Below are 21,253 nucleotides of genomic sequence, written 5' to 3' on the forward strand. Positions count from 1 at the left end.
AGTAACTTACCCAAGTTCACGTCACTAAGAGGTGACAGAAACAAGATTTCTGTTTCATTCCAAAATGAAACCCTGAAACTCTATGTTATGCTGTGTTGCCTTCCTTCAAGGGTTATACCCTCTTCTGTGGGTAAAAAGGTGTTGATTTGCTTTTCAAAAGATTCTTCTTTAACAAAATACTAAAACCAAAACCTTTAAAGCCACACAAGTACATTTTACTCTGAATCAAGTGAAGATTAGGAAATTCCTCTACAAATCTATAACATTTTCCTAAATATACATTTTCATTTAACACACATTTCTTGCATAGGTGACTTTTCAGGGAGTTTGCTCTTTCTACATGTTTATTTTTAGTATATTCAAATTTCATATGATCCTTCACCTCTGGAATATTGGAGACAATTTCAAAGGTCACTCCACAGCCTGGAATAGAACTTCGATGTGACATCTTTTTTAGGAGACTCTGAGCAAAACCCTAGAGAAAAACAAAATAGAAGACATGGTTTCCCACCTCAAAAACTGAGTTTTCATTAACAAAGAGACAGCATAAACGACACCACATTCACTCTAACCAGAAAGGAAAAGAACATACTTCCAATATAAGTCAGAATCCAAATCACTACATATAAGTTCCTCAACTTTGTCTTAGTGCCCCAAACCAATTTATATGATGCCTGCCACGTGACAGGTCCCATACCGAATATATGAAAAGTACAAACCCTAAACTCTGGAACCACACTAGGCATCTGGTTCAGCTCTGCTACAAAAATAAGACTGTTGACTTCTACAAGATAAAATGACCTTCTAACAAAGATGTAAGGAAGGGCTGGTGACCCTTATCCTTTTTTTGCACTATGAATATTGACAAGTCCAGGCATTAATTCTTGACCAAAGCAGGATCGTTATGAAGAATGATTTAAGAGTGCATGGTCATTGTTTATGCTGACTGTGCTCTTTGCACGGTTAAGAATTGAACTGTTGAATTAATGCATAGATGACTCATTTGAAGATGTTGCTAAGACTGAACATCCTGTAGAGGTTAAAGAGAGCACGGATGAGGGCAGAATATAATTGGTGAATAAAGATAAGAATAAGAGAGAATATTAAACTGACACTGAACCTTTTTCCCTCATGCAAAAGCCAAGTAGGAAATAGGTAAAAGCCCCCAAACAGAATAGGAAAAAAACTGTTTGGTCTCAGAAGTACATATTTTCACAAACTTAATAATAATTCAGCGATCTTTAGTTAACTTTTTAAAAGATTTTAGCCTCTTAGAATGCATTTATTTCATCCCTTCACTCTTGACTCCAGACTTATAAGGTGGCACAATGGTTAGGAATCTGCTTACCAATGCAAGGGACATGGTTCGAGCCCTGGTCTGGGAAGATCCCACATGCTGTGGAGCATCTAAGCCCATGCGCCACAACGACTGAGCCTGCACCCTAGAGTCCGCGAGCCACAACTACTGAGCCCACGTGCCACAACTACTGAAGCCCATGAGCCTACAGCCCATGCTCCACAACAAGAGAAGCCACTGCAATGAGAAGCCCATGCACAGCAACCAAGAGTAGCCCCCGCTCACTGCAACTAGAGAAAGCCTGCATGTGCAATGAAGACCCAATGCAGCCAAAAATCAATAAATAAAATACATTTATTTAAAAATAGACTTCCGAGAAAAGAGAGACCAAGAAAAGAGTGAATGGGAGACACGGCATATACATACATCTACAGCTACGCCATGACCTGTATGTACTGATGCTCGATCGCCAAGCTAAAGAGCTGCAATTTTAACAGCATCACTGCTGGTCTTCATTCAAAGATTGATATCAGTGTGACATTTAGAACTAAAGATTAATTTTTAGGGGTGGAGATTACATCCAGGACTCTGTCAACCGTGACTGTACTCTTCTAAATGAAAAGATTTATTTTCATCTGTCCTGGTTTTAGCCAGTGTATTGAGAAGAACCCCTAGAACCAACCTCCCAAATCGTATCATTGCAGAACCAACAGCAGAAATCCTTTATATTCTTATCTAGAAGTTTTCTACTAAACTGGTTCATACGGCACAAGGTCCTTCATAACCTAGCTGCAACTGTGTTGATGCCCACAGCCGTGGCCTCTGCAGCACACCCCGTCACACTCTGCTTCTAACGGTCCCCAAGCTGCCACGCCCTTTCCTTCCTCACCACCTCTGCACGGATATTTCCTCCTCTCGGTGAAATAGCCAGCGACTCCTCTGCCTGCCAACCACCGCTGCCTGCAATGGAGCAGCTCACATGCCCCCTCCTCTTTGAAGCCTTCCCTGACTGCACTCTCACCCTCTGAGCTGCACCACCACAGTAGAGGAGTCGTCTGCTTATACACTCAGAGGCCAGTGGACATTGGCTCTTTAAGGATGCAGATTATTTCTTATTCATCTTTTTACCCCAAAGCTTGACAGAGTACTCTCTCCAAATACACAATCAATGAACCAGCAGAGAGGACTGAAAGAAAAGAAAGGCACGGAAAACGAAATGGTGAACAGCACAAACAACAGCTCATCTGTGGTGAACATTCTCATCTTGCAGGACCCAGATGAAGAGTCAAAGACAAAAACAGTGAGCTTCGCCTTGACAGGGCCCTATGGCACCCAAAGGAAGGGCTGTGAGCTGTGCCTCTGCAGTAACAAAGATTCAGGGTAACAATTCAGGGTCGTCTAGGAGGAAGTCAGGCTGACGGGTTCCGGGATTGAAGCAAGCACGGTTATAGGACAGCAATAGTCAACTGAAAGAGAAAAGCTCAGAGCTTCACAGAGCCTGGGGGGACAGGAGGCCAGAGCAATCCTTCCACAGCCCCGCCCTCGTGTCTGACCCAAAGTCATTTCTTCAACTAGGATCAATGACTCACCTGCCGGCCGTGAACACTGACACAAATGCGCTTGCGTAATACCAACTGCATGTCGGCCGGATGGCTGAGCTGGACCGTCACCCGCACGATGAGAAACACTCGCTCATCCGCGGGCGTGCCTTTACTCAGCTGAGGGCAGTTGTGCACTGCGGAGTCCCAGGAGGCTTCCGCTTTCACCTGCAGAGAAGACAGAACAGTCACCCCCTCCTCCTAAAACACAAAACCCCACAAGGAAATGTCTTGGCTTGGGCTGAAGTGGAGCAGGCCACTCAATGAGTGCAGCTCTGCTAAGAGAACTGCCCTGGGAGACCATGGGAATCCCAGGATGTGGCCTCCGGCACCGACTCGAGGGAGTACAGAGCAGGCTGTTCCTGGCCGACAGCTAAAATTTATTTATTTTGAAAAATACTCAAACATAAAAGTTGCAAATTGAGTACAATGAACTCCTGTATTTCTTTCAGGTAGATTCACCACCTGTTAACATTTTGCCCTTTTCCCTCTCTCTCACACAAACACACACAGTATTGCTGTTGTTTTTTGGGTTTTTTTACCGAACCACTTTACAGTAAGTTATAGACAGGTAACTCTGCATCTCTAAATACTTCAGCAAGTATCTTCTAAGAGCAAGGACATCCTATAACTTAACCATAGGACAATTATCATATTCAGGAATTTAACATCAATACAATACTACTATATAATACAGAGTCCATATTCAAATGTTTCAACTGTTCTGACCCAGGATCACAAACTGCATTTAGCTGTCCTGTTCTTTTAGTCTACTTTCATCTAGGCTGGTTCCCCAGGCTTTCTTTGTCACTCACGGCACTGACTTATTAAAGACGGGTGCAGGTCCACTGCTTTACAGAATGCACCGCAGTTCAAGTTTTGCATCTTCAGAATACCACTCACTATGTGATGATGTGTCCTTCAGAGTATCACGTCGGCTTTCCTTCCTTAATATATTTTATAATTTTTCCAATATGCTCAAAATTAGAAAATAAGCCCCCGGTGTATACCCATCGCTCAGATTCAAACATTATCACGTGGCTTCATCTATTCTTTTCCTCCCTTATTAAGAAGTCTTCACTAAAGCATTTCGAAGTCAGTCCCAAACACTGTGCCATTTTACCTCTATGTACTTCAGGAGCATTTCCCCAGAGAGTAGACCACTGCTGACCTGAACTATGAATTACTAACAAAGATCCTTCACCAGGAAAAGAAGTAAAACAGTGAATGGATGTGATCTGATTGGTCTACTCCTTCTGGAATTGGTTCCCTTCTTTCTGGAAATCATACTGAAAGGTTTTCATTTATAGTTCTTGAGAAACGTAAGCACTGAAATGATTACCTTGCTGATTGTTTTCAAAGGCTCATGGAAAGGTTAAAGAAACTACTTTTCATCCAGTCTTCCCGAGTTATGCTTTATTTACCTCTCCATCATGCTGTTTGACAATCTGCAGTTCAAAGAACTCGTCCTCTTCTTCTCCAGTCAGGGTAGCATCCCATCCACCAGCTTCTGGGTCATCAAGATTATCCTGAGAGCTGAAATCATCAGCTAAAAGCAGAGAAGTTCCATTCAATATGGAGATCATTTTAAAGGATAACCCCTACCAGCTAAATTTCAATGTGCTTAGTAGCAGAATTCTCCTGCCTCAAATTTCATTTGCTGGTTGGCTCTGAAATCTTACATCACACAGATGATGACCATTAAACAGTTCACGGATCTTAGAGATGGAAAACGCCTCAAGAAATTATCTAAATCCAATCTCCTACCTCCGTGCCTTATTTGACATGGAAGGCAACCGAAGCCAAGAAACCCAAGAGGTTACACCGGGTCAGCCCATAAATGTTAATGACAGGATTAGAACCCCAATTCCCTGTCTTTTAGTGCACTGAAGAAATGAGAGTGAGAGTGATTCCAATCATCCCACAGTTAAGAAACTGAAGGGCTGCCCTGTGGCCCTTTGGTTGTTCATTTCCAAGCCTGGCCCTCCCAACTCCCTATGCATCTTAAGCTTGCAAGTAAACGTCGAAAGTATTTCTTCTAGTACGTGGGCTTGTGTGGACCAAGAACGGGCATAGGCTGAACAGGGTGCTGCTCCTGTCTTGGAATATCCATACTAATAGGTCTTCTTGAAGCTTATTCTCTTCCACTTTCTAACCCTCCTACACACACACACCCCTCACCTATCTAGGAACCTCAGGTAAGAACAAGACAGAGTCGCCCTCAGTCTCCAAGGCTCAAGAGAACAAGGAAGGATAGAGTGCTATGGCAATACATTAAAACCCCGACAGGTGGATGTACGGTGCCAGTGGCTAAGTGCTCTTCTCTGACTCCGTGTGGATATGAAAAACTCTCACAGGTCCAAGTAAGCCAAGCAGCACAGGACGCTAAATACCTGAGATGCTGTAACATACTTTCAGGGCAGAAGAAAACCACTGAGGACATCCAAGCTTGCCTATTTAGGATGGCTCATTTTAATACACAGTTCTTCTGCAGATGTCTTTGGAATTTAAATGCTGACTTTCAAACTTATTTTTAGCTCTTTAATCTACCTTTTCATTTTTATTTCCCTCCTCAGACAGAATATTTGTAAAATGTAGCCACATCCAAAATATTTTACATGAGGGGGAAAAAAATGACAGTTATTTAAAAAACAAAAAAGGCGACGCAGTGATGAATGGCACAAGAACTCACAGATAAAGTGAGAAATTCATTAGGTAATGCTAAGAAGACACCAGATAAAAGCAACATGCTACATAAGCATCACTAGTTATTAGTCCTTTCTGGAGAGGAGTCCTCCTGAGAATTAAAGAAGAAAATACCTTAAGTGTGGAAAACATTACTGCCATCCTAAACTGATGGGAGACAAAGCACACAAAGCAGTACGGGTTGTAGAACGAAATGTGAGAACACATCACGATGAGACATACCTATCACTGTTAAAAAAAAATACTATTCTTACAGGAAATTCATTCTTTGTCAAGGATTAGAGTCCTTTGGCACACATAAAACAGACCCAAACCTTAGGCTTACAGAATTGCCTAACTGCATACTTTGTTAGAATCTAAGTGTTACTTGGACACTAATTTGTCAGAGTTGCCTTCGGAAGGCGGCACCTCTTAACTTACCATTTAAGTCAAGGAATATAACGGGAATGTGTGTTTCCATCCCAGGAACCGGCGTCCTAAAACATAACGAACAACAGCATCTCAAATAAAGCAGCCTTTCTCAGCGGCATGTGCTTCACGACTCAGCCTTCATACATGCAGAGCAATTACAGGTCAACCAATGATAATTCTGGGTACTGGGTTAGCTATAATTTCACATCAGAGATGCCACAAGGACTTAACTGCCACTGCTGCTTCTTTTCTCTGGTGCTTCCATGCATAATTATCATACGCTCTGATATCAGAACTTAGTCTTAGAAAACACATATACCTGTTCATCACTGAAGTTGAAGCTCCCTTGTTTAAACGTACTTTCTTATAAAGTTATATACCTAAGGGCCCCATGTGGCTTAATTTACTATTTTTAATTTCTATAAAGTGGCAGAGAACATTTGCTGACAGTTCAGTTTAATCTAGTACCAAAATCAAAAACACCTGGTGATGCAATTTTATTATGACTGAATAGTCTTTTAAGGGAATGACCCAAGTAATTAACATATTAACTATTTTTTTAAATGCTAAGTGCAATGGTACTAAATATTGATTTAGATTCTCAGAAATCTTAATTAGTTGGGCCAAAAACAATATTACTTAATAAAACAGTTTTAGGTCACAGTTATTCCAACTCATGAAAATAATTTAACACCTCCTCTAATTAAAACAACTTTTTTCCCCACACGCTACGGTAAGTCATCCATTAATCAAAGCAGAGGCAACACTCATAGAGAAAGCGGGCAGCTCCGTGAGCACAGAACACTTCAGAAGACACAGGGCAGCACCCATACCATTCTGCCGGGGCCCCTGGGATCCCACTGCCGGCTGAGGGGACCATGACTGCGTTCCTCTCCTCAGTCAGAGTCAACCTCATCTCTAGTAGTTGAGCTTCACGGTCAGCATCATCCTCTGTTTTATCTAGAACATCAAGAATGAGGATCAAATACAGGGGTCCCACTTCTTGCCTGCTGTTTACGCTTTGTCCTACGTTATCCACAGGATGTTCCCATATTCCATGTATTGGTTGAGGAGGGTTCACTAGCAACTTATTACTTCCCTAATTCGTGATAAAAAGCTCACGATAAAAAACTAACTATAAGCTAGCGAGGCTGGTGTGCTCTCACAGAGACGCCGTCTGCAGTTCATGGAAGGCCTGCGGTGGAACAGCACAGGGATGATCTCTTCGAGAGTCAGAGGGCTCGCGTGCCTCTGGACCAGAAATCAAGAAATGTGAGCATCTTCCTTTAGTTGTTTTTGAGGGACAATGTTTACTGCACATACTCTATTTCCTCTTTGTTGGGGGGGAAGGGAGACCTATGCAAAGACATCCTTACAAGTGGATAACTGTCCTTTGGAAAGGATGTGACACAAATAAGCACCATTCCTATGTTCTCACCATTCCCACTACCGATGTGTTCGTTTACTTTTATTTCATGTAACTGCAAATGGGAATTAACAGCACACTGATTTGGGGTGGGGGGGAATATTAGAAGTTGCTTTTCATACCATGTTTACTGACAAGCTTTTGCAGTTGTTGATCTAAGTACTCCTGACGCTTTGTTAACACATTTAGCCATTTTCTACGTAGTCTCTCTAAATCCCGATCCTAGAAGCAAACAAGGGGATTACAGTAAATATAACATCAAGACAATATATCTGAAACCGATACTCTATCTTACCTTACTCTAATATGCTTCAAAAATGTAAAGTATTATACCCTAACATTTTTATTACCACTACTAGTTGAATCCAACCATTATTCAGAATAGAAACTTTCAGAAATTAAAGCATTACTGTACTAGAGTAACACCATTTCTGAAAGGGCACTCTGATAATCCAGAACCAGTTTTTCCCTTATTTTATTTTTATTTTTTTGCGGCACGCAGGCCTCTCACTGCTCTGGCCTCTCCCGATGCAGAGCACAGGCTCCGGATGCATAGGCTCAGCGGCCATGGCCCACGGACCCAGCCGCTCCGCGGCACGCGGGATCCTCCCGGACCGGGGCACGAACCCGCATCCCCCGCATCGGCAGGCGGACCCCCAACCACTGCGCCACCAGGGAAGCCCCAGAACCAGTTTTATTTCTATTGGCTCAAAGGGTAGAACTCCAAGCACTCATGCAGCCAATATCTTCTACAAGGTCTCTTTGCTGGATAAAAATCACAAATACTACTCGATAATCCTCAAATTTATATCCCTTAGAACCATCGGAAGAACTCTTCAGATTTCTTAACTACAGCCTTCAACATGTTTCACCAGCATCTACAAATCATGTAAATGCTTCTCTCCCTAGTTTCTGTTGGGTTTCTTTTTTTTTGGCGGGGCGGGGGGGGGCGGTGGTGGTGGTGGCAGACGGGATGTTACCACCAGACTAACAACTCTACCAGTCAACACCTGACTGTGCTCCCATCTTACCTCATTTCCTTCTGTAATAAAGTTACGTGACTGGGTAGATCAGTGGAATGCTGAGCATATTGGGAGTATCTGGATTTCACTAAGGCACTTAACCAAATAGCTCATGACATTCTTGTGGACAAGAAGGAGAAATGCGCAATGGATCTACTTGGAAGAAATTATAGAAGACTGAAATATCAAATCCAAAGAATAGTGATTAATGGAATAACGTCAGCTTAAAAGAATTCCCTACGGTTGTGCCACAGGACTCTGTATTTAACCCTCAATACTTTTATCAGCAACTTATAGGAAAGCAGACATTTTTATCCAATTAGAATGAAGCCAAACCAGGAGGGTGACTGCACTGGCTGACATAATCAGGATCCGAAGAGCTCTGACAGTGCTAAACGATGACTAACCAGACTCACAAAATAAAATTTATCAGACGTAAACAAAATCTTGCAGGAGATTAGGGAAAGGGGGGTGGGGGGAAAAACAAAACCAAACCTGTATGACTCCAGGAAGTAGGGAAAGGAGACCTGGCTTAAAGTATGGAAAATACCTAAGGGGCGTGGCTTGACTGAAGCCAAGTCTGCAACAGCTCTTCCAGGGAAAAAGGAGAGAGCAAGTGCAAGGAAGAGGACCTGAAGAATGGATCTGCAGGGGCCTGGATGGGCAGCTCCAGGTTTGGAAAAGGATAACAGTCACAAATGATTGTTCCCTTCTGTTTTAACTTCAGACAAAGCAATATCTGAATCAAAACTAATTGTGTAGTTACTAAGTAACAGCATGGCAAGACTCAGGAATGTGTAATTTAGTACTTTAATCGAACTTATTTGACTAGGATAACCCGTGCTTCATTACCTGGTAACTGTCCATGTCCTCCTCTTCCTCCTAAGAGAAAAAATATATTATGCAGAGCCGAAACAATCATTTACCCAAGAATCAGACTACGCTAAAGAAGTTTGAATCTTTTCCCGTACTTTATATTTTCTACTTTAACGAATACGCTTTTTCATCTCCCACCCACGCTCACCCTCACTCTCGGTTTTACAGTTTTCAGGTAGTTGGAGTGAAACCTTGAGCTTCTCATAGGAAAGTGAAGAACCTCATTTGACCTTTTCAGGGAGCTAGTACAATACTCTCCCCCTGCTGGGTTTATAGTCCCACTCCCCAGGGGAAATCAAACACCTGCTGGCAAATAGTCTTTATGAGCCAGCAGGGGGTTTCTGCAGAGGGGTGGGGGGGCGGAAATCAGGCACTGAGGAACTCCCGGAGGCTGAGATGTTTTAACCCTCACTTTGCCGTGTACCAGGGAAAACCAACAAGCTGGTGCAGTGGTTCCACGCAAATGCAATACAATTAAAAAAAAAGAAAAGAAAAGAAAAGAAAAGAAAAAAAGATATCCAAGAAAATAAAATACTGAAAGAATTGTTTGTGGAAGGCAGTTTTCTGCCAGGTTCCAAAAGACTCTCTTGTCTGGTTGGGTCTGTCAACAGAGACTTACATGGATGGTTTCATGCGTCTTGGCCGATCTCGGCGCCCTGACTTTTACACATCCAATGCCAACAGACAATATACATTCTTCCATCAGCGGTAAAGTCCCAGACTCCTGCACAGACTTCACTTCCACTTGGACTCGCCGGGACTGCCCCTGTATCACAGACAATTTTAAGAGTTTCTCAAAATCGGTTTGATTCCCAAAAATTTGGTTTAGAGAGACCCCTACAGGCTGATGATGAGAAAAGCATTTATCTTTAGAGATGCTATCTCACCGTATCTTACATGTTTAGTAGTAAATTACAAATTCAAAAACTAATCAGGAACAAATATATGGCTTAGATATTTTTTCCAACAAAAAAAACTTTAAAACAATCTAACAAAGGAAATGCAAAAGGCTAGACAATATAAAATGTTCCACTTACTAATAAGCAAATTAAAATAAGCATGAAACACCTTTATTTTCACTTACTAAGCTAGCAATTATCTTTTAAAAAGGCAATTTACAATATTGCCCAAAGTTTACAAAAAAGGCAACTACATACACTGTTGGTGGGAATATAAATCGGTAAAGCTTTCTGCAGGGCAATTTGCCTTAAAAAATAAGAATCCCTTGACCCAGCAATTCAACTTTCTAGGAACCTGTTTTAAGTAATCATATATGTACATAAAGAATCTTACAGCAATGTTAAGAATAACAAGAAATTAGAAGCAAATTAAATGTATAGCATTGATAACTGCTTAAACTATAGTATATTAATGAAATATTTACATGGTCATTAAAATATTGCTATAGAAAAACATACATGATATATAAGTTAAAGAGTACAGTGACAGATGTTAACTAGACTTCTTTTACAAAAGCAGATTACCAAAGCCAGTATATATAGTAGGATCCACTTTAAAAAATAAGCAATCAGAATAATAAGAATGATTACACTATCCTGAATTCACTGCTCTCATCCCAAAATAAAATAATTTTAAGCCAAGTTGCAAAATGAAGAATTGATCAGAAAGAAACTGTTCCTTCTTTAAGCATGTTTTCACAATAAACACTATGTGACTTTGAATATTTACAATGAAGTAATTTTTAAAAGAAAATTCTCAGTATCCCCAATCACTGACTTCAAAGTTGGTTTATAAATTCTAGGAATGTAAAATAGAATTTGAAAAACAGAATCTCAACATGTAATTTCAAGTCAGTTACCCTTCCCCTCTTCTATTGGATTTTAATTCCCAAGAGCTTTGTATCATCAGGAAAATCAGCTTAGGCAATGATTGATTCTATCAAGCTAGATTTAAAGAGATGGGTTGCAGATGTCTTTAATATTTTCCGAGGACTATGCATCAGATATTTTGTGCAAAGAAGAAAACATTTTAATTGTCTGAAATAGTTTAGTCATTTCAATTAGCTACCTTTGGTTTTCACTTTTCCTGAGACAGGAAGTGACCTATTCTGAATGTGCGCCCAAACGTGAAGGGTGAAGTACCTATACTTTGGGGGAGAATACAGGATAAAGAGAGAGAAAAATGGAGGGAAAAGATCCAGGAATGGCTTAATGCTTCACAGAAAAGCTTTGAACAGCTTTACCAATACATAAACTATTAGTGAACTTCTTGTAACTGCCGATATTTGACTATTTTTTAACTACAAACTACTACTAGCAAATGCATGCAGTTAATCTAATCAGTTCTCCTCTGCTATTTTCCTGTTGGAGAACAATAGGTTCCCATTTTGAATTCTAATAAGTCTACCATCCAAGGCCCTCCATGAACTAGCTGCCCCAAGCCTCTATAACCTCTTCTGTTACTGCTTCTAGCTCTTCCTACAAGTTACTGATACTTTCTACCCAAACTTACCTAATTCCACCCTCTATCTTTATTCCTGCCATTTATATATGAAGAACCCTTCCAACATGATTCTTTCACCACCCAGGTCAAGACGCACATCCTTCAAAAAAGCCTTTCCTGATATACCCAAGATATCTTTGAACACTTTTAGTAAAGGTTGCCAGAAGTGTGAAAAACACTTAAATATTCAATTTATACTAAACCACAGAAAATTATCTGGTCTTGCCTTCCGGGAGATGAAGAATTTCTAAGGCATCCAAAGAGGATATATATAGTTTTAACAGATGTTCAGGAAAAGATGTTCTTCACACCCTTATGAATCCTATTTTATGTATATATCTCACACTATATTTTAAACTAATTTCCTTTTGCTTTTAGTGCCTTGTCTATACATGAATGGATTTGCTAAAATTCATTTGCTAGGGTCAGAGAACAAGTGCTTATCATTTTCCTCCTCCTAAGACATTCAGAAACTTATTTAAGCAAACTTTTTCCTTTAACCTTTTCTCATATTTTGCTTTGAATGATTTCAACATTCATTTTCTTGAGCCATTCTAATATTTTACTACTGTTTTAAAGTATGGAAACTATCACAGGCAATAATATTCTACTAAATGTTGACTTCATGTAAAGAATAGCAAACGAGTATTTCCAAGTCTTACGTGTAAATTCTATTAAGATCCCCTCATCTTTAACTTGCAGCACAGATACTACAGATCACATCTGTCTGGGGTTAAGTGACAAGTCCCACACGTGTCTCTGCTGTATTGGTTTCTGGCAGGTATTCACATCTACCTAGCTGCATTTACTTAACGTGTCCTATTTACCTAACGTGTTAAGTAAGATAGAAAAGATATTTGGTCTTTGTCCTCAGTTCCTGGCACAGAGCTCCTAAAACTCTTGGAATTTCCTTAATGATAAAGGTGATAGGTGCGTCTTTTAACCATGTGACTTTTCATTTGGTCACTCTAGGCAGATCCCTAGGTGGCTTCAGGATTGGGGCTGGTCGCCAGGAAGACCAAGCCTTGATCAGAAGGTTGGAACTTTCAGCCCTACGCCAAAACCTCAGGGACTGAGAAAAAAGGGGCTGGAGATGGGGTTAATCACCAAAGGCCAGTGCTGTCATCCACCACGCCTACGTAAAAACCTACTAACGATGGGGTTAGAGCTTCCTGGCTGGTGAACACGTCAGGTGCTGGGAAGCTGGCGCAGCGAAGGGCACACGGCAGCTCCTCATCCTTCCTCTACACCTTACCCCGTGCAGCTCTTCCGCTTGGCTGTTCCTGAGTTGTATCTTTTACAGTAAACTGGTAACAGTAAGCAAAGGGCTTTCCTGAGTTTTGTGAGTCATTCCAGCAAACTATGAAACCTGAGAGTTGCGGGAACCCTCAACTGTAGCCAAGTAGGACAGAAATGTGGGTGACCTGGGGCCCTGATACTTGCAGCTGGTGTCTGAAGTGAGGGCAGTCCTGTGTAAGTCTGGGCCCTTAAACCTGTGGAGTGTGATGCTCGCTCTGGGTAGTTAGGGTCCAAACTGAACTGAATTACAAGACACCCAGTTGGTGCCTGCAGAGAAGCAGAGAACTGGTGGGCATCAGAGGGAAAAACACTTCTCATCTCCCATGTATCAAGCACTGGGCTCCATATAGTATTTCTTTTTTTTTTTTTTTGCGGTACGCGGGCCTCTCACTGTTGTGGCCTCTCCCGTTGCAGAGCGGGGGCTCCGGACGCGCAGGCTCAGATGCCATGGCTCACGGGCCCAGCCGCTCCACGGCATGTGGGATTCTCCCAGACCAGGGCACGAACCTGTGTCCCCTGCATCGGCAGGTGGACTCTCAACCACTGCGCCACCAGGGAAGCCCCATATACAGTATTTCTAATCCTCACAATAACCCTACAAAGTTGGTGTTATCACCCCGCTCCACTTTACACCTGAGGAAAGGTTCCGGGAGGTGACTGAATTTGCTCACGGATATACAGCTAGGCCATGGGACAGCCAGAACCAAACCCCAGAATGTTAGACTCTGAAGTGATTGTTCTTTCTGCCATGTCACACAGCCTCTCCTCGTCTTTATAAATGTTCTAATGCTGCTTGATACGTTTGTTTTGTTTCCTACAGTTCAATTCTAAGTCACTATAAAGCTTATCTTTTTCTTTTTTTAAAAAAAATATTTATTTATTTGGTCGCACTGGGTCTTAGTTGCAGCAGGTGGGCTCCTTAGTTGCAGCACGTGGGCTCCTTGTTGTGGCTTGCTGGCTCCTTAGTTGCAGCTTGCTGGCTCCTTAGTTGCGGCATGCATGTGGGATCTAGTTCCCTTGACCAGGGATTGAACCCGGAACCCCTGTGCACTGGGAGCGCAAGCTTTATCCACTGTGCCACTAGGGGAGTCCCCAAAGCTTATCTTTTTCTTACTTAAACTTCACAGAAGCTGGTTTTAAATACTGTAAACAGCTTTATTTTTGAAAATGAAAGAAAATACACATGAAGGGAGAGAAAACTTTAATAAGTGGTCTTGGCCAATCTAGATTTCATTATCCCTGATGTTTCTGCTAAAAGGAATCCAATATTAACCTTTACGACACCAAAGAATTCAATGTTAACATTAAAAATTTCATTACCTGCCGGAGTTGGAAGATTCCACCTGTTGGCACGTCCTTTGCAGGAATTACCTCTACAGGGCAGTATTCACCATTCTCATTCTGTTCCAAGATTTGAACCCAGAATTCCACTTTCCTGGTGACTTCGCTCCATCTAGGAAATAGTTGAAGTTCTTGGAAAATCATACATTTCTATTTCAATACAGGCAGCTTAGGATCCTACACATGAGAATTAATGATGAAAATAACCTCCAAACAGAATAACTCAGTAGAATTATCTGTAGTTCAGTGAGTAATACACAAATACATACTGGCAAATGTAATTAAAAGCAAAGTTCAACAAACAACATCAGAACTAAAAATGATGCCTTTATTTCATTCAAAAAGGTATGATAATTACAAATCTATTTCAAAGTGGTTATTCAAAAATTTAAACATTGTTATCAGAAGTACAGAAGTAAGTTGCAGTGATTATCTTTTCATACAGCAAAGGTAGTACTGTATGCTTTGGTGACTGGACAAGTATCTCTGCTGAGGTCAATAAGAGAATCAAAAAAAAAATCCCAATGTCTAATTTAGTATTTGGTAAAACTTTCTAAATACAAAAAAAAGAAGAAAATCTGCTTCTCATCTATAATTAGATGCAGTACAAATATATGCTCTTTCAGTCTTTTCCTTTTAACTCTTCTGTTTAAAATCCTGGTCAACAAGTAAGCCTTCCTCCTTCCACGATTAATGCTATTTGAAAAGAACTTTGAGCTAAAGATAGAATAAGTAAGGGACTTCCCTGGTGGTGCAGTGGTTAAGAGTTCACCTGCCAATGCAGGGGACACAGGTTTGAGCCCTGGTCCAGGAGGATCCCACATGCTGCGGAGCAACTAAGCCCGTGTGCCACAACTACTGAGCCTGTGCTCTAGAGCCCACGAGCCACAACTACTGAGCCTGAGTGCCACAACTACTGAAGCCTGTGTGCTGAGCCAGTGCTCCACAACAAAAGAGGCCACCGCAATGAGAAGCCCGTGCACCGCAACGAACAGTAGCCCCCGCTCACCACAACTAGAGAAAGCCCGCACGCAGTAACGAAGACCCGACACAGCCAAAGATAAATTTATTTAAAAAAAAAAAAAACATGTAAACCTGAATTCCAGAGTATATCTTGATCTATTTTCTCTACAGATGATTAATTAGAAGTATTTCATAATGATAATCAACCTATTCTCCAAAAATTCATTTCACACTTCATTCTTAACTACCTATTTCTTAACTTTTTCCCATCACTCTTCAAAGTTCACTCCTCCAAGGAAGTTTAACTGTGCTGTTAATACCGTGGACATAACACCAGCTGTTACTGGAATACTGGTAATGCTCAGGAAGGGGCAACCTTTATAAATGGCAATATTAATCTCTAGCAATTTTTTAAAATTATAAATGGAATCAGATGGATATCTAAAATTCACCTGTCCCGAAGACTGCGTGTTTTTGCTTGGATAATCCCCAAATCCCACAGGGTTGGGTTTTTCCGAGGATCATTCATCTTATGGCCATAGACTTCAATTGCCAAAGCCCCTTCTGAAAGATGCTCGATAAAGTCTTCAGTGATGCCAACAGAAAATTCCTGAAAGGAAGTAGGTACAGAAGAAGAAAACACCTTCTAGTGACCTTACAATTACTTACACCTGACATATCCTCACTTCATCATGGAGAAGAGAAATAGAATGTTTTAGCCATAGGACAAAACTGTCATCCAATACCCATAATGAATGCTCAGATGGCCCGAGGTTCTTAACTCTGCTTTTTAAAAAACTTTTCACCTTGAAAATCTATTGTGAAAGACCAGCACTGTATTCTATTTTGTTAGCAATATTTTGGGAGCTATTTTTGAAAGTATAAATAATTATATTAAGAATGACAACAATGATCTATGTCTTGATATAAAAGTTATTACATCCAGTAAGGCAGCAGTGTGTTGGAAAAACAATTTTTTCCAGTTTTTAGGAAGTTAACTATCTCCAATAATAAGAGAGAAAGGAAATAAATACTGATCATCAGTGCAAATAATCACCTATTTAAAAAAAATTCTCCTATCTGTCCAGCTTTGTACGATAGATGTAAAACAGCCTCTTGCAATAATTAGGATTAAGCTCTAAAAAAGTTTATTTTAAAAAGTCATAGAATCTCTCTCTCTCTCTCTCGATCTTTAGCACAACAGAAGTATTTCTGTTTTAAACAGATTAGAAAGAGACCTCTCTTGAAAAAAAAAAAAAATGAGATGGCTCAAGTGAGATAAAGTAGAAAAAGAGAATTTAGAATCTGACAGTCCCGGCTCTGCTAGTTACTAGCCATGGGCAAATGACCTCTGAACCGACTTCTTCAGCTAAAAAAAGCACTGTCATCAAATACAACTGTGGGAAAGAGCAAATGAAAGAATCACAAAGTGCTGAACAGAATATTAGGGGCTCCACAATGCTAGTTGTTGTCTCCCTATCTTCACTTTCTCTAAAACACTAGTTTCCTAACCTTCCCAGATGACAGTTTCTCCAGTAACTCATACAAAACATGGATTCCTTTTGGAGAAGAGCAGACATATGTACATATAGTCACACAAAAGTTAACTTTTGATGCTGGAGGAGCTACATGCACTGACACTATAGTTTTGCTTTTCCCCCAGGCTTACAGAGATATAATTGACATATAACGTTGTGTAAGTTAACATGTACATACAGTGTGTTGACGGCACTTTAGTCTTTGACTCCAACCCCACTCTAAGAACCTGATCCAAGACACAGACTGGTACCAAATTACTCAACAAAATATGGGTTGTTTTTTGTTTTGACCTGAGTAATTAAATGCTGCCCCAGTCTGGAAAACACACTTACATTGCACTGATCAAAGACAACCATGCACTGAGGTTCCTTGCTGACAGGAGAGGATGAGGTATCCACCTCGGGTGCAACAATTACCGGCTCCTGTTGATCCCAGAAGTTGTATTTGCAGAATACAAAGTGGGACAGATGCTGTGGCAAGCCGGTGGCTTGAAGTATTTTAACCTGAAGGAAAAGGAAGACTGTTTTTAACTCAGAAAGTTCCAAGAAGTATTTTGAGTCAGAGACACAGGCTCTAGTCCTGACTGTGTCACTAACAGTTGGTTTACGTTGAGCAAATCTCATTCAACCTGGGCTGTATTTTTGCATCTGTGAAATGTCATATTTAGTGAGAGGTTGACACAAGGTATCAGTAACCTTGAGGATATACAAGTGGACATTTTAAAGCATTTACAGGCTGATGAAGAACATTTAAAATTCTAGTTTTTTATATCATCATCTTCAGAAGAAGAAAGTTCTCAAACATCAGCACCATTCAATCATACAAACTCGGCCAACTATGGATAATACGGCCCAAGGACACAAGATTGTTAAGAATGATGAATGAAGAATGAAAACAGTGTGCATACCAGTAAGCAGTAAATATTCAGAAAAGGGCAAAAAAACATTTATTTGATATTTTAATGTATAATAAAGAACAAGGTTCTCAACTGGAATGTTACTTGCTACTAGAGCGTTTTTGGAAAACTTTAAAAGCATCAGGAATGTATACTCTGAAGATCTGGAGGGGTGAACGGAGGAGACAAAAGATGGTGACCGCTGACCATTCTCTGCAGCAATGTGTATGATGCCTTCTCCATGCAGATTCAGGGAGGAGGGCCAGATCAAAGGAAATGTGCCCTGGACTGCTGGGGTGTGGGGTTTTGTGATAACTACATGAGATTACAGAAGTATGTGTTTAATCAGACCCGAACGCCCCCAGAAGAAATGCCCATAATAGATTTTAAAGCAGCCAATGGTCTAAATATTTCTTTTGGCAGGCAGTGTCAGGTTGATTTTTAACTTTTGTGATAAGTTGTGGAAGAAAGTAAATCCTGAAATTAACTAAGCTAAATTCTGACTTCATAATCCATGAGGCCAACCTTCAGGAGACTGCACACTGATCAGTTATCACGCTCTTCACCTGGTCGCTTCCTACATGTTGTATGACGCACTCTAAACCTCCAGTACGTAAAATAAACAAAAACAGATTTGAGTATGTGGCAGAAGTTTACATAGTTTAGCAACCACAAATGTTCTTACTGTTTAACGAAGCATTAATAATGACACAGAAAATCATGCAAAGCAGACGACTATTTTCTTCTATAATGGGTAAGCAACGGATGGGCACTCCTGCTATTACTCACTTTTTTCTGTGATGGCATAGAGTTTGAAACATCTAGATAGCAATTCCCAGGCTATGAAAGACAGATTGACTAACACATTTTGTTTCTCCAAACCAAATAGAGCCATTAGTATTTGGCAATTAATTTTTCATTAAATTTTAAAAACCATGCCCTTTTCATTAAGTGTTTAAAATGCTTATTATATTCTTTAAGATGAGGCAATGTGGTATTTGGGAAGATTGCAATATTCTGGAGTACAAAGATCTAAATAAAAATTTCTGCCACTTATTAGCTTCTGTTTATGAGCAAATTACTTTAATTCTTAGGCTTAGTTTTTCTCCTATGGAAAACAGGATAGCTACCTAATGATAGATGTGTGAGGACTAACCATACCAATGAAATACAATGAATGAAATCACTACCAGGCGTTACGTGGATGGATGTTCAATACATACTTCTTTGTGACTGAATTCCATCTGAAAGTTAATTTTCTTTCTTAGAAATCAATTTCAATTTTAAGATTGAAATAAATAAGAAAGCAAGGTTTCATATGCTGAACTCTCTCCCCTATAGGCAACTCCTCAGGAATGAGACTGCAGGAATAAAGAATATCAGGAATAAAAATATCAGGAATGGTATCTAGAACATAGGTTTAAGTATTTGCTTGCCGAAACCAAAATCACCACCAGGTGTCAGAATACCACAGACTTCAACTTGCCACTGCTCAAGACCTACAGCCCAGAAATGTCGGGAGACACTGATGTTGTTCGCGGTTTTAAAATATACTAATTTTATTTAATGTAATTAAAATGATCGATATGTTAATATGTGCATACTTTTTTTCATCACAGAAAAATAAATCTAGTCGTCTTTTAAGGGCCAGTGATACTCATCACCTGTGATATCTTAAGTGCCCCCAAACTGGTATCTTTTGTTTTATTCCCCACCATACAGTTTATTTGTCTTCCTCCTTTTACACAAAAGGCTATTACACACTCAGAATATGGTGTCTAAAAACCATTCCCCACTGAAAGGGATCCAGTTCCTTGGAGAAATGGTCTGGGACAAGGAATGTACAGTCTGCGTCACTCCAGAGCAGGAAAGCTGGCACACTCTCTGAGGGTTAGGGTTGTATCAAAGGACTCAAGAGCCACCCGAAGAGGCCTCCACGGGTCAAAGATGGGATCGTTTGAGCTTCGATATAGGTAATGAATACAATGGATCAAAACACACCAAGTACATTTAAATCCAAGAGTTCATAATGATACGAAGACCAAACCAAAAAAACCTCACTTGTCGCTTTTGCATAATAGTAGGAAAACCAATTCATTATTTTGAAAACTAGAGAATAAAGGGAGAGAACGGAGCATTCACCCTGCCTTTTAGATACAAATTGTACCTCTGAATAGCAAAATAGTTGACAGTAGGAAGGTTCACTCTACAGAATTCCAGCTAATAAATGAAGGGATGATAGAATTATTTTTTCTAACTCCTAATGAAATACCTAGGTAATAACCATCAACGATTGCTAACAACCCCAAAAGAGAACCAGACATGATGTGCCTTCTGATGGAAGACACCTCACCCTGTAAAGGATCATCGTCCCTCCCCTCCCCCATAGGTCACCTTTATATCTAACTCCCAATTTACAGCAAATACACCTTAACACAGTAAATAATACCAATCAGCAAAATCCAGACTATGAGAAAACACACGATGACAACGCAGTTTCTACAATAAACAAATTGCAGGGTGAGAGAGAGAGAGGGCAAGCAGGAGGGAGCAAGCATAAGGGCCAGAGCCTAAAGATTAAAATATAAAATAGACTAAAGACGCCAAGACGACCAGGGAAACTGACTGGATATTTCATGATATTAAAAAAGTATTAACTCTTGATCATGATATCCTGGCTAGGTTGGTTTTTTAAAAGTCCTCTTCTTTTGGAGATATATATACTAAACTATTCTTGAAGAAATATGATGTCTGGGATTGCTTCAAAATAATCCAAGGGAAGGGGACAGCGGAGAAGCAGCTTGTGTATATGAACGAAACAAGACTGACCATGAGTTGATAGTCGAGGGAGGATGAATAGGGGTCAATGACACTATCCTACTACTTTTCTGTATGTTTGATATCTTCCATAAAAAAATATTAATACATTTTAACTTCATTTAAAAAAAAAAGCCTAAGTTACCCAGTGACAAAGATACATTTCCCAAGTGAGACAGTACCCTCACATGTTACTTCACTAATGGTAACTTTCACAGGTTGCATCTCTGGTCCATCCCCTTTAAAGTGGGCCGTTATGAGTCACAAAGCCTATGTCTCCCCATCTTTGATAATCATACAACCTCAAAGGAAATGTTCTGAAATCGAGTACAGTACAAAGATTCACCGTTTAGTGAATTAAGAATACTTCCCCGTCACACGAAAGCAATGGACCGTCAATTACTAATTGAGGCCTCCTAAATACATGCAAAGACCTATGGAAAGTGGCCCAACTCTAACAGCTTTAGCTGCTCCATACATGTAGCTGATGCCTAACTTACTCCTTTCAAAATGAAACTCAATTCTAGAAATATTTACTGAGCTACAAGACTGGACCTAGGATAGACTATGAAATGAGAGTGAAGTGTGGGCTTCCTGGCC

At 40.4% G+C, this 21,253-nt stretch overlaps 1 protein-coding gene across 7 annotated transcripts in view; it reads right to left on the reverse strand.

Annotated features, from left to right (window-relative positions):
* The window catches only part of KIF13B (kinesin family member 13B), a 187,182-nt gene that overhangs the window by 52,174 nt on the left and 113,755 nt on the right, over window positions 1–21,253 (reverse strand). For all 7 annotated transcript variants that reach the window (XR_003428978.1, XM_027088008.1, XM_027088009.1 and 4 more), the window contains 11 exons: window positions 17,274–17,444; window positions 15,855–16,012; window positions 14,419–14,551; window positions 9,956–10,102; window positions 9,313–9,342; window positions 7,561–7,660; window positions 6,846–6,972; window positions 6,022–6,077; window positions 4,320–4,444; window positions 2,887–3,063; window positions 383–475 (listed from right to left, as the gene is read on the reverse strand). Coding sequence is in view for 6 of the 7 variants with exons in the window: in XM_027088008.1 (XP_026943809.1) it covers window positions 383–475; window positions 2,887–3,063; window positions 4,320–4,444; window positions 6,022–6,077; window positions 6,846–6,972; window positions 7,561–7,660; window positions 9,313–9,342; window positions 9,956–10,102; window positions 14,419–14,551; window positions 15,855–16,012; window positions 17,274–17,444 (1,317 nt within the window). In the remaining variant the exon portion in view is untranslated. The remainder of the gene's footprint in view (window positions 1–382; window positions 476–2,886; window positions 3,064–4,319; window positions 4,445–6,021; window positions 6,078–6,845; window positions 6,973–7,560; window positions 7,661–9,312; window positions 9,343–9,955; window positions 10,103–14,418; window positions 14,552–15,854; window positions 16,013–17,273; window positions 17,445–21,253) is intronic.

Source organism: Aethalodelphis obliquidens, unplaced genomic scaffold (assembly GCF_003676395.1).
Source record: "Aethalodelphis obliquidens isolate GAN/ISIS:26980383/991018 unplaced genomic scaffold, ASM367639v1 scaffold61, whole genome shotgun sequence".
Taxonomy (NCBI): Eukaryota; Metazoa; Chordata; class Mammalia; order Artiodactyla; family Delphinidae; genus Aethalodelphis; species Aethalodelphis obliquidens.